This window comes from Adiantum capillus-veneris, unplaced genomic scaffold (assembly GCF_014529385.1).
Source record: "Adiantum capillus-veneris isolate H3 unplaced genomic scaffold, ASM1452938v2 Hic_scaffold_809, whole genome shotgun sequence".
NCBI classification, from domain to species: Eukaryota; Viridiplantae; Streptophyta; class Polypodiopsida; order Polypodiales; family Pteridaceae; genus Adiantum; species Adiantum capillus-veneris.
Genome location: NW_028221792.1, coordinates 1 through 14,155, shown reverse-complemented (window position 1 = coordinate 14,155; position 14,155 = coordinate 1). Strand labels below are relative to the sequence as shown.

Here is a 14,155-nt window from a genome sequence, read left to right as displayed (position 1 = left end):
TGATTTTGAATTCTGTGAACATTGTCTGTATGGTAAGCAAACACAGCAGCCACATAAGCATAGAAGCAGTAGAAGAGATACACAGTTGGCACTTGTTCATAGTAATTTGTGTGGACCTATGCCTAACCTATCTCTAGGGGGAGCTTCTTACTTTATGACATTTATAGATGATTACTCGAGGAAAGTATGGGTTTACTTTCTCAAGCACAAGGATGAAGCATTTAGTGTTTTCAAAACGTTTGTGACACTTGTGGAGAATCAGAGTGGCAAGAAGCTTAAATGCTTACGCACTGACAATGGTGGAGAGTATGTTTCAAAGGCCTTTCAGGACTTTTGTGAGTCAAAAGATATAAAACGTGAACTTACTGCTCCTTACAATCCTCCTCAAAATGGTGTTGCTGAGAGGATGAATAGGACCATACAAGAGAAGGTCAGAAGTATGTTGTCTAATGCACAGCTGCCAAATGGGTTTTGGGCTGAAGCTGTATCAACAGCTGTTCATCTTGTAAATAGATCTCCTAGCAAGGTTTTGCAGAAGGATTCAGTGCCAGAGATGGTATGGTCAGGCAAAATGCCCTCATACAAGCATCTCAGAGTCTTTGGCTTTGAGGCATATACTCACGTTCCATATGCGTCTGCAGTGGGTAGTTTGATGTATGCAATGATTGCTACTCGCCCAGACATTGCATTTGCAGTGGGAGTAGTAAGCTGGACGTATCCCTGAGTTACATACACGACTTCATGTACGTCAACAAGCCTTAATCAAGTGGAAATATCGATCTGAGGAAGGTGCCACTTGGGAAAACATTAGTGTTCTTAAGAAGAAGTTTCCCACTTTTGTTTTTGAGGATGAAAACTCTTCTTTAAGGGAGGGAGTAATGTCAGGACAACGGCAAGGCCGGACTAAACAAGGGCAAGGCCGGGGTAGGCAGTGTGTAAAGGGAGTCCAACTAGGGCAAAGGGCTAGGATCCATGCTATATAGTGGGGGGTTGGGAGGTGGACTCCTAGGTTCTAGTTCCCCTTGTCTAACAAGGTAGGTGACACCAAGTTGAAGGTGGGGCAGCCGAATGATACAAAAATCAAAGCAGACCAGCTTGGTGAATGCAAAGAAGATGACAAGGAGATTGAGGGTAGTAGCATGCAGTTCATGTCGTCCGGGTTGATGCCATATGTGGAGGTGTTCTTGCCCGATGGGAAGCTTGCCCGGCAATGTCATGCAAGTGATGAATGCCCTGGACGGTTTCTCTTTGAGTTGGTGAGGTGGAGAATGGAGAGGCATCTCAAGAGAGAACATGGCCTTGACATACACATCCCAGTACGAAATTCGGGTCGTTCTTCCAGGCTGAATTTCCCTCAAGAGCCAAGGCACCAAGGTCGAGAGTAGAGAAAGCTGAATGGCAGAAGTTGGCAAAGAATCGGTTTGAGGACATTTTGAGGAAGTTCGCAATAAATGTAAAAAAGGATGAGGATCTTCATCGTCTTCGAGCAATTGAGAAATGCAACAAGCTCAGACTAGAGTTTAGAACCGTGCCAAAGGAGCAATTTGTGGAGAATATTGTGAAGGAGTGCATGATTGCCTACCATGCATCAGCTCAATTGCGCCTTGCACGCATTCAAAAACGTATCGACGAAGGCTATGATGTGCATGTAAGCTGGTTAATTAACTGGTTAAGTGACTTCTTTCCTCCATGCCTATGTATGTTGTTTAGGTCCCTTGTATGTTTGAAGTTTTATCATGTTAGCATGGTTAAGTTCCTTGTTTACTTATGGTTGCTATGACAAGCATTTAAGTCTCAAAGGTTAGGTAATTTCACAGCTTTTATGTTTTGAAGGGCATCTTGTGAGCATGTTCAAAGTGTTTCTATGCTTATGGATGCTACAATTTAACTTACATTTCTTGTATGATTTGAAGCTCCATGAAGCATGTTAGCTGGTTGTAGCTTTCATGGCCACTAGGTCTTTCCTCCCACTTGTTTGTTACTATGGGCCTATTTTACCCACCCACCATCGTCCAAGTGTTGCTCCATTTTCTTGTGAGAATGTTTAAGTTCCTTGCATGTTTTGAAGCTTCATCAAGCATGTGAGAAAGTTATAAGTTTCATGGACGTTGTCTTTCTTTGTAATTGGGAGTGCCATCCCACTTCTTACCTAAAGTAGGTCCTATTTTCTCTCGTCAATCACCCCTAAATTAGTGGCCAATTACCTTCCTACATTAGCTCCTACATTGCAGCCCTAGTTAGCTCTAGCTATCATGCACAATGAACTCCCATTCATGTATATAAACAAGTCTTGTATCAATTCACCATGTTATTGTGCAATCGAGGTAATACATTTAGCTGAGTACTCTTTTCTATTCATTACGCACATTAGTCATTAACTTAAATTGTTTTAGTGTTTGTTTTGGTTTTTCCTACATGGTATCTGAGCCCCTATTAGCTTAATAGCTCACTCAAGCTTGCAAGCAACTAGATCCTTAATCCTTAATCCCTCTTAGAGACATTCGTCTTGCTGCTTGCTCCTCTCTTCCAAGGCATAAGAAAAATCCCTCTTAGCGACATTTGTCTTACTGCTTGTTCCTCTCTTCCAAGGTATCCGAAACCTGACGGCATGGCAGAGATCTCTTCTACCCCTTCTCTTAAAGCTAGACATCAAACCATAGACAAACTTAATGGTAATGACTATCAAGTATGAGGGTTGAAGACGAGCTTTGCGTCAAGGAGCTTCTACTATGGGATGTTGTCTCGACTCTAGGTCCAAGTCTTGTGTAAGTGGAGTCTATGTGATCATCCTCCATTGCGGAGATTGACGAGTGCCAATGGTGCGGTCTTTGAAGTCGGCATAAGCTATATGTTCTTTCTTTCACAAGATATATGAGCATACCAACTTAGTTGACTAAGATTCCTTGATCAAGAGATTGGTGAACACCAACATGCAAGAAGGACAAAGCATTGCCAAGTGTATGGATGCTTGGCAGGTTCTTCTTGATGAGGTCATTATCTGGGGATTGGCTATCCCTGAGACATTACAAACCATTATTTTGATGGTAGCCCTTCTATCCTCTTGGTAGGCATTCATCACCACATAGTGTGGACCTACAAGTGCAACCCTTGGTGGCCAAAAGCCATCAAGGAGAAGCTCTCTGCGTTCAATCTACGAGAGCCCAACCAGTGGCACTTGCCACCAACCGCAAAGACGACCAAGCCTCACAGCAATACCTCCAAACACCAAGGCTCCTTCAACACCAGTACACTCCCTCCCTATTACCATTCAAACTTCAATCATGGTGGTTGTTAGCGACAACATCATGGCTGTAAGAGCAATCCTCATGCTTAATTTTAATGCAAATTTTGACACAAATATGGACATCTAGAGAAAGATTGTCCTCAGAAAATGAGCAAGTAGAGGACTTCTCTGAAGCTTCATCCACCAAAGGTTCAATGCATGCAACTTCAGCCCATACCCTCAAGCCCAAGCTCATTATACTGAGCTCTCACACTATGATGGCAGTAGCCAGTCTCTTCTCATGCCATCCCCATCCACCCATGCAACTATATGTTGTGTGCCTTCATGGTTCAAGTATACTCTGTCCTTGTTTATCTATGTTTTTCATTGATTGTCCTAGGTCCTGGTTTACCAATCTTCACCCTTTTGGCCATGGGGACCTCGATGACCATGAAACCCAGCACTTGATGGCCATGAAATCGAGGACTGACAACCAAAGATGTCATTGGGGTGTACCTTGAAATCGGCGAGTTATGGTTCAAGTATACTTAGAGTTGTCCTTGTTCATTTATACTTGTCCTAGTTTACCAAGAGCCACCTTTTTTGCCACAGGGAACTTTGGGTTGTAGGTTTCATGGCAATCGGGTTGTGTGTTGACATCAGCCTGTCACCATCAAGAATGAGCATTTGGCCTTTGGATAAGGGGCAGCCTTCTTGATCTTAGAGGAGCAACAGTGAGACGGTGGACAGCATGGATCTCAAGGAGATCCGATGACAAACAAAAAGTTGGTGGTGGGTTTTGTCTTGGATTTGAACCCAGACAGGAGCCGTGGCAGCCAATCCCCTAATCGGATTCGCGTGTGCATTTCGTTGAAACATAGGTGTGTTTACATCTACTTATGCTTGCATGAGATTACTCTCTGGGGATGTCCGAGTTTACAAAACTCATATCAAGCATAAGTAGATGTAAACACACCTACATTTCAACGAAATGCACATGCAAAACCAGTTAGGGGATTGGCTTCCGTGTGAGTTTTGTAAGCTCGGATATCCCCAGAGAGTAATCTCAGACAAGCATAAGTAGATGTAAACACACCTACGTTTCAACGAAATACACACGCGAATCCGCTTAGGGGATTGGCTGCCATGCTCCCGTCTGGGAGGGGACTAGCTCTCAAATTTTTGGGAAGTAAATTCATACAAGTTTTGTAAACTCGGACATCCCCAGAGAGTAATCTCAGACAAGCATAAGTAGATGTAAACACACCTACATTTCAACGAAATGCACACGTGAATCCGATTAGGGGATAGGCTGCCACGGCCCGTCTGGGAGCTAGCTCTCAATTTTTGACTTATCGTCGGATCTCCTCAAGATCCACACCATCTGTCGTCCGCCATCGATCCCATGGCCCCGTGTCGGTTTAGTCAAGAGGGTCTTAAGGATGGTTTAGTCATGAGGGTCTTAAGGCTAGCCTCAAGCTGGTTGAGGACACAATAGGAGAGGTGGTCCAAGTAAACCATGTTCACGTATAGTTTGAGTTTCCATTGTTTATCTACACTCTTCCTCGATTGTCCTAGGTGCCAAGCTTGGCCCTTGTTTCGAAGTGACGCACAAAAAAAAAAAAGGCGAACCCTTACATGTGTCCGAGTTTACTTTTTAGGTTCAAATTTACTTTTCAGCATTTTTGTTATGTCTGTGTTTTCAACGCGCGGATTCCATTTGTCTATGTTTGGTATGCATGCAAAGGTGCAGGATGAGGATTTTACATGCACGCCATAATAAAAAAGAACAGGTGCATCCCGCTCCATGGCCGATTTATTGCATTACGTTTATCAGGTTTTTGTTTGATTTTAATGCGCTGATTCCATTTAACTATGTCTGGTCTTGATGCAGAGGTGCATGATGAGGATTTACATGCATGCCATAATAAAAAAGAACCCGTGCATCCCGCTATATGGTTTATCAAGTTTTAGTGCGTTGATGCAGCTTGTCTATGTTTAGTCTTGATGCACATGTGCATGACGAGGATTCTACATGTCCAATTGTTGTTTGGTTATAATGCGTTGTTGAAGTTTGTCTATGTCTGGTCTTGTAGAAGCTGGACATCTCACTTCATGATTAATCTAAAGCATTGTTTTTCTGGAGTTTGATTTTTTTCTTAATGTGTTGACCCCATTCTTTTGTGCTTGGTCTTGATGCAGAGGCGAGTCAAGGTGTCGCCACCCTGGCTGAATGTGATGATGGATGACATTGAGGAAGAAAAGGAAAACAATGATATGCAAGGTGAGAAGGGGAATGAAACCGGTGAAGAAGAGCACAATGAGGATGTGTTTTGGGAAGATGACTTTGGTGATGATGAGATCCCAAATGAGCAGGCAGAGGACAATCTCCAAGGAGAGAAAAAGGAAGGAACCCCTGGTGACGATGAGATCCCAAATGAGCCAGGAGAGGACAATCTCCAATGAGAGAAAAAGGGAGATGACCTTGGTGATGATGAGATCCCAAATGAGCCAGGAGAGGACAATCTACAAGAAGAGAAAAAGGAAGATGGAGGGGTCTTGGAGGGAGAAGGGTCCAAGGCGAAGGAAGGTGAGGCTGCAACTAGTAGCGGGTCTACTAGCTCTAGCTCCCAGTATGGTCTTGGAGATACACCACTGTACGAGATGCCGCCCTGTGATGATGCCAAGAATCTTTCAATGGTTGAGGCTGAAGGTCACCAATGTGATGAACCCAACAATGAGCACATTGTGGACACCTTTGATAGATTTTCTTCCATGACATTGAACATTGGTGTTTCCCAAAATGAGGTAAAGCTGATTATGGCTGTGTTTTTGCCGGTTTTCTGGGTTGTCACTAATTATGGCTGTGTGTTTTTGATGGATCTTGAGGTTGTCACTGATTGTGGCTGTGCTTTTATTCAATGGGTTGATTATGGCTGTGTTTTTTTGTTGGGCTAATCGTTCCAGGAACTTTGTGCAGGGACTCATAATGGAACATCGGCAAAAGTTGCCAATTCGGTCATCTACAAAGACAAGTGTGGTTATCGATGTCTCATCACCGAGCCATGAGACCCATGTATCTCTTAAATTCACCATCAAGAATGTCCGAGTATTAGTTTCTTAGGAGGGGGCGGTAGGGTGGTCACCACACGGACCAATATTGCGAAAGCCAGTTGATTTCATATCCCAGCTTTGCATTTTTAAAGAGTGTCGGTACTAATTCACATTATTCTAAGTCTTGCATGCTGGTGTTTTAGGATTGCTTCTAATGATAGCATCACATTCAATCCCGCAAGATTCAAACTGTCCACGAATGTAGATCAGCCCCTAGTCAATGCTATATTGCATGGAGAGGCTACCTCTCGGACAATAGACTTGTTTGGCCAGTAAGGTTCCTCTCTATGTCTCTCTCTCTTTGCTGGCAAATTGTTCTTCTAATTATCTCCAGGGTTGTTGTTTGCATGCAGGTGGATGTAACATGTTTTGCCGCCTTCTATTCTTAAGAAGGTTTGCTTTGTTGATGCTTATGGTACACAATGTCCACCTTCTCGAGAAATTTCTCTCAACACAGTTTGCTAGCCTTGACTTGTCAGAAATGGTATTATGTTTTTGGCCACTATTGGTCACATCGAAGAAAGACACCATGCAATGCTTCAAGAATAAATACTCTTATTCACAATTGTGATCTTCTTGTTTTAGCACCATTGGTTGTAACTTTTTATTTCAATTCACAGTGCCCGGCTTTGTTGATTATGGCTATGCTTTGAAGGTTATGGTTTGCGAATGCATTCTGTAAAGGTAAAACTGAAATGTGTTGAAGTCCTGGCCTTTGAATCTGTTGGTTATGGCATGCGGTTGTGTTCTCCGCAAGTGAAGTTGCAACCGTCTCCATCTTCGAACTCACAAGTTATGGCCATTGTTGCCTCATTATGAGCCCATTTAATTTTTCTAGTTATATGCTGGTTATGATCATTTGTGCTGTCTCTAGCATTATATCTCAAATATGGTCATCGATTACGTGAACTGTGCCTTGACCAAGGTCATTTCCTGGTTAAAAACTTTTTATTTCAATTCACAGTGCCCGGCTTTGTTGGTTATGGCTATGCTTTGAAGGTTATGGTTTGCGAATGCATTCTGTAAAGGTAAAACTGAAATGTGTTGAAGTCCTGGCCTTTGAATTTGTTGGTTAGGGCTTTGGTATGTAACAAGGTTATAGCATGCGGTTGTGTTCTCAGCAAGTGAAGTTGCGACCATCGCCATCTTCTAGTTAAGGTTGCTAAGTCTCAATATATTGGTTATGATCATCATTTCTCTAGTCAATGGTTATGGTTTTTGCATTCTTTAGTTCAAGTCTTAAGTCTCTTATGCAAGTATTCTCAATAGATAGAGTTAGGGATTTGGTCACTCTCCACGTTTATAGGTTATAACCATTACAGCCAACATGGCGTCAGCCCTTGTCATTGGCTATGGTCACCGAAACTTGACCATGGTGTATTCGAACTTGTTTACAGCTATTGTCACCAACATAACCTTGACTCCTCGATGCATGAGACATTGAGACATGATGGATCAATTTGACATAACACTACTCACTTGCCCAATGGTTTGGTACAGCCTCCGAAGCTAAGAGATGTAGATGTGAAAATTGATGCAATACATGACCAGGCATGGTACGCACACCTTGAAATCTTCAGTGAGATCGATCCAAAAATCGATGCAATAAGAGAACTGGCATTCAAATCTACAAATAACAACCAAAAATCAATGCCAAAATTAATGTTCAACCTCCAAAACCATCCCCTTTGCTTCAGCCTTAGACACAACACTATTCATTTGCCCAAAAGTTTGGTACATAAGCATGCATTGAAAGCTACAAATATCAACCCAAAAATCTATGCAATAATTGCAATTTGATGTCAACCTCCAAACCCATCTCCGCTACTTCAACCTTAGACACAACACTATTATTTTCCCAAAAGTTTAGTATATAAGTAGGCCTTAAAAGCTATAGACATCGATCCAAAAATCGATGCAATAAGTGACCAGGCATTGAAAGCTACAAATATCAACCCAAAAATCGATGCAACCTCCAAATCGATGCTCATTTGCCCAGAAGTTTGGTATGTAAGAAGGTCTCCAAAGCTACAGATATCGATGCAAACATCAATGCAATAAATGACCAGACATTAAAAGCTCCAAATATTGATCCAAAAATTACTGCATTCTTTGTTGTCCACCAATTTGGTATGTAAGCAATCCTTGCATGTCCGAAGAAAAGGGAAGACAAAAACTATCAACATCCAGTAGGACTGCCTAGCAATGACCATCTAAGACAGCACTACATCACTAAAACTCCCAGTCAAAGTAGTATTAATACAAATACGCATTATGAAGAGCCACTTACAATCTTGGCTCGACGGCGTAAACCACCACTTTGTTATCCAATAGCAATATTTTCGAAGGGCAAAGAGCGCAGCTGCCTCGCTTCTTCTCATGTTATGAGAACCATTCGTTGCTGGGATGCAAGGACCCCATCAAGTATTGACTCGTCCCCACATTGAATCGTAAACCTCCTCTCCTCTGTACCAAGATCTCCATGTACACATCTAACCACTTTCCCCCTCTGAATGACATCATTGAAGAGAGTAACATGTTGATTTAGAAGAGGAGACTCTGAACCATTCGGGGCTTGCTCAAGTGTCAAGGGTAAGAGAGCATGGCATGTATGACATGAGTGGCTTTCTCTTGGATCAAGCAAAAGACTTTGCTACAACAATGGAAGCAGAACACTTTACGTCTCTTTTTGAAGCGTACTCGGATCCTCCCTCACTGATGTTTGCGTCTTAAAACGCCAGTTGTTGAGGCCTTTGGAGGGACAACTGAGACCAGCCCAGCTTCAGCTCCACATCCATCGGCTTCTCATGCCGCACCATGACCAAGCCGAGTTTGTGTTACATGTGCTTGGATCTGTCTAATTGAGCCTATTGCTGGCAAGTCGATGCACTTTGGGACAATCAGAGTGGAGAGGCAATCCCTTGAGTTGCACAAATAATTAAAGAGGATCAATTTTAGATCACTATCACACTGCCCTAACTTGTTCTTCAAAGCTTTGTAAAAGTCCTTTCAAGTCTAAGATGCATCCAAGAATTTGGTTATCAATAATGGCTACACTTTCCGGCGCCATGGTGGGTATCTGGCTTGACATATCTTGGTCCCCCATTGAATTTTGGTCCCCCATCATTGCATCTTGCTCCCTTGCTTGAGCATTGGCCTCCAAACCACATGGTTGAAGGCATGTATGCTATCAAGAACTGGGAAAATACATAGAAGTTGAGGAAAGTGCTTTTGAACTATTAGTCGGATTCCATACTAATGCTTGCATTCTGAACCCCAGTCAGGACAATCACAATAGCTGGATTGGACGCTCACATGATACCATTGGGAAGGAGATGACATGCTAAGAATTTGAAACAGCAAAGTGCTTTCCTCTATCACTTGAAGGGTGGTAGGATCAGCCTCAAAACTTTTCAGAATTGCCTCACCAGCTGCTAATCCAGATGTGTGCTGCTTGCTTGACCCAACTCAATTAAAACACCCGGAATCAGCTGCCACTTGTTTAAACACAAGAACTTAGGAGTTGGCATATACAATAGAATACGATACTAGTTACAAACTCCAAAACCAATCGACTCTTACCAATCTCTTGCTTTTGCTCAAAGAACTCAAGCAAGGTTCCTCCGATGTAGATTCCATGCAATGAATCACCCACAAATGCATGCAAAAGGACAAGTACCTATCTATTTATCTTCGCATCAAGCAAAGTATACTTGATATATTGCCATAATAGTTCAACCAGGTTTGTAGTGTCCACATTCCCATGTACAAATAGACGCCCAAACTTTGGCCACCTTGTCCGCCACATGCATGTGCTACCACACCAACCATTTGTCACGTAACGCTGGATATTTTCATGCATTGAATATGTATCCAGAAACTGTCTATATTCCAGATTAAAAATCTCCTCAGTTGGTGCTTGCATTAGATTTAATAAGTGATTATAGACATCAGCTTGCTTGTCCTTAGGGACCTATGAAATGATTCCAACAAGTTGGTTATTAATATTGATAGCATCCCTTGACACACCAAAGGAACGGAAAGCTATGCAACAACTACAACAACTTCATACCTGCGGCAATAAGTTCTCCACCCATGCCTTCTTGACATGGAACCAGCATAGTAACACATGGCATGCAACTTGTTTTGGGTTGCCGGCTTCATCTTGTCTCCAGCAATGAGGATCCACATTGACCACCTTAAGAATTGCTTCCAGCTCTTGCTGATTCTTGTCAATGACAATAGCTGCAGGATGAAATTTTCCTAGCCTTGCAAAGACCAGCTTGAAGGTCAACTCCAAAGCCAGTTTTTCATGATTAGTGGCCACATCGCTCGTGCATAACATCAGCCATATTGGCATCCCTACACCAATTTGGTTGGGCAAGACTGCAACATAAAGTGGTAACCCAAAGACATTTTTTTTGAATGTGCTATCCATTGCCCAAGAGTTATGATGAGAGAAACAAATAGCAATTTCAAGCATGTCCTCATCTTGAATGACAAGAATAAACGGTCTCTCGCATGCATCATCTGCCCTCGGGTTGTATGGTTGGACAAATATGACCTACAAGCAAGCGCATGCCCATGAAAAAAAAAGCATGCAAAATGTGACCAGAGGTTGAGCTCTCAATGGTACCTTCTTCAAATCTTGCAAGCGAAGAGCATTGCAGTCCAATCATGCCAATCATGCTCTGCATATTCTCCTACAGTGAGGCCAAGAGATGCAACATAATATAGATCTGCAAAGAATTACTTGTAAAAATATGGTTCAACCCTTGAGATGCTTTGGGAGAGAGTGAAATACCTTGTGTGTGCATCCGGTGTAGCAACATTCGCACTTCTTTCTGTATCATGAAGAACCGATAGATCACACGATCAAGTCTAGATACATGATCCATGTGAAGGTGTTCCTTTTACTTTGATATTTTTGCAACATGCCAGCAAGTGCCTATATCAAACATGTCCTTTGTGCAACATGCAATTACAAATGGATGCACTGGCAGGTGATAAAGGTCTGCACGAGATCCAGGTACATGTCCCTCGTGAGTACCTTGGACTTTGATAATCACCTTATCAAATTCTTCAAAGTGTTGGACCACCCCTTGAATCCACATCCGCACCTTTTGGATTTTCGATCTCGTCGCTTGTGTGCACCTTTTCGTTGAACGCTACCCCATCGATGACACATGTATTCTTGCACCCACTTGCTTAATCCATGCTTCTTTGTTGATCTGACCAAGACAAGCCTTGTCTGATGCTTTATCATGATGTTTGCTAATTGTGGCTCCACTTGGGATAGGGTTGTCTCAATTGATGTGCTTGAAGTAGTAGTAGACCAGCTACAAGCAGCCAAGAGGAGACATCATGGGAGATAGGTTCTCTTCCAACAAACAACCACATGCAATTACCGAATCTCTTATGTAGTCATGAGATATCCCATGTTTTCTCATGTCAATGCACCATTTGGTCTTGATTACGTTAATAGTGGCAACCACTCCCAAGTGTTTTTCATGCCTTGAGGACAATGGCTGCATGTACAATGCGCGCCCAATCTTCTATATATGTGATTTTTAGGCCTGATGATTTTAGCTACAATTAGAGTTGTTGTGAGGTGGCAATTGGGCAAAGGGAGAGATCATCTCTCATTCTATTCCACCTCTTAGATTCATCATCCCTGTCACATCATGTGCTTTTAGAATTGAAAGTGACATTGTGACTGTCCCAGCCAAATTATTCACCATTAAGGAGTACATCTTCTCATCAAATGAGAAGAATGTGTTTGATAATTATTGTAATGCATCTAAGGAATCCCCCAAGTCCTCAACAGCAGGCAATGGATCCATACAAACATCCATCTCATCCCAAGGAGTATGGTGTTCCAAAATCCATATTGATCCAGATCATCATCACTTGATTCGCCCTCCGTAGTAGTCGCAAAACCAAGGTAATCTTTAAACAAAATATTGGCTGCATTGTTGGCTTGATGCACCCGCAAGAGCATAACAATCCAAGGCTGACAATTTTAACCCCTTGCAGGCAGCCCAACTAACCCAACTTGCTGATATTAAACATGCACAAATTAGTGAGACTTTGGTAGACAAAGAGACATGCAAAATAGTGGAGACATTAGATGCTTATTGCAACGCACACACAAGGGAGAGACATTTGTAGACAAAAAGATCAAAATAGAACCTAGTTGACATGCCCATAGACTCCATTGTGTGTAGCCTCGTCAAAGGCACTTTTTTCTGTTCTTTCTCAGACCCTAAACAAGCACCCAGATGGTCCCCTCCCAAACCCTAAAACTTAATGGCTATTATTGAGGAGCATCAGTAGACTTACTGGACAACCCTCTCTTTGATAGGCACACTTTGCATCCATCCCCATATTCTGCAACAAGGAAGGAGGTGGTCTTGCACCAGAAGTAGGAGTCAGGGATTTCATTGACGTAATCACGATCGTGTGATTACGTTAATAACTCTAGTATTTACACAAAAAAATCACGTGATCACGTTAATTGTTAACATGATCTTGATGGTGACCTGTAAAAACCAATAGAGCCGGTAGGCCTGTCGGCTTTTTCATTTTCTCGGCCCGTCGGGTTAAAGGAGATTTACCGGCGGGCCCGCTGGGAAATTGGGAAAGCCCGGCGGGCTAGACTGTATATAGTAAACCTCTTCTTACTTTGGCATTTTAACTAGGCAAATCCTTGGGGAGTATATCCGAGCGCTGGGTATAGTCATCTCCTTGTGAATTGACCTAAGGTTACAGAGTCACAGGTCCTTTTCTTGGGCCGAACGTGATTCTTAATTCGGTAACCACTTCTAAAAATATTTAAATCCTTCACCGAACATAAAGTTACTAAACCGAAACAATTGAGAATTTGAGAGTCATGCTCATTGTGACGAAGCCATTGGTCCATAAAAGGGCTGTAGTTGGTTTTAGAAGATGAGCATATTTAAATAATGAGTTGATAGTCAAGGGTCTCGGATGCCTTGTACTAGTGTACTGGGTATATAAAGATCCTCGAAGTCTTGCATTTTTCACCATCATAGATTTGAATTGATATACATTTCCACTGCACAATATGAGAGCTATAATCCTTAATTGGGTGAAATTAGCTTTTATATATTGAATTGGGTGCATAACGGGGCTACAATCCTTGATTGGTACAAGTAGTCCTCAATTGTGTAATTGTATTGAATATTTCATTGCCTGTTTTATGCATTGGTTTATATAGGAGTGAATTATGTATTATATTTAAAAGATTGTTAGTGCATGAGATGGTCAATCATCGACATTATTTCTTTCATCATTATCATCATTTCAATGTAAATGTTGATGATTCTTTGTAGCATGTGAAAATAGTTGTGTCTTATTGTTTTCAAATGGTAGAGGATATATAACCAATCATTGTATTTATAATTGCATTGACAATTTCATATTATTTTTGTTTCCATAATGCCATGTAGAGAGCGCACCTCAATGTGTATGTTCTCTCAGAACATATGTGGTCGATATGTGGAATTGACTAGAGTGCATTGCAAATCTCATATTGTGTAGAGTTGATTGCTTTCTTAGTGATTGTTTTTTCTAATATTTTGAAAAGGTGTTTATTTATTTTAACTGAACATCTAGTTCTTATGTCTGCAGTATTAAATTGAAAGCAATGGAGAAAAATGTCAGCACAAGTGATACGAAGAAGGCAAAGAATTAAAAAGCCCCTAGCAAACATGTTTTTGAATCTCAAATCAAACGATTGTATTTCATCCATTGGAAGTTGTTTAGTAACTTGATCACAACCTTTTGTTCCCAGAA

At 41.9% G+C, this 14,155-nt stretch overlaps 2 protein-coding genes and 2 pseudogenes across 2 annotated transcripts; 2 read left to right on the top strand and 2 right to left on the bottom strand.

Moving 5' to 3' along the window:
• The first annotated feature begins 1,139 nt into the window (after positions 1 to 1,139).
• LOC147416568 (uncharacterized) lies at positions 1,140 to 1,845 on the top strand. The gene is made up of 3 exons (XM_086508255.1): positions 1,140 to 1,256; positions 1,343 to 1,648; positions 1,834 to 1,845. Exons 1-3 carry the CDS (start codon positions 1,140 to 1,142, stop codon positions 1,843 to 1,845), a joined length of 435 nt encoding a protein of 144 aa, XP_086364381.1.
• A 763-nt stretch (positions 1,846 to 2,608) lies between these two features.
• Positions 2,609 to 7,363, top strand: LOC147416567 (uncharacterized). The gene is made up of 7 exons (XM_086508254.1): positions 2,609 to 2,686; positions 5,426 to 5,642; positions 5,739 to 6,051; positions 6,191 to 6,299; positions 6,672 to 6,730; positions 6,993 to 7,021; positions 7,302 to 7,363. Exons 1-7 carry the CDS (start codon positions 2,609 to 2,611, stop codon positions 7,361 to 7,363), a joined length of 867 nt encoding a protein of 288 aa, XP_086364380.1.
• Positions 7,364 to 9,049: 1,686 nt separating this feature from the next.
• Positions 9,050 to 9,679, bottom strand: LOC147416566 (uncharacterized; annotated as a pseudogene).
• Positions 9,680 to 10,699: 1,020 nt separating this feature from the next.
• On the bottom strand, positions 10,700 to 12,338 carry LOC147416565 (uncharacterized; annotated as a pseudogene).
• Positions 12,339 to 14,155: the final 1,817 nt, after the last annotated feature.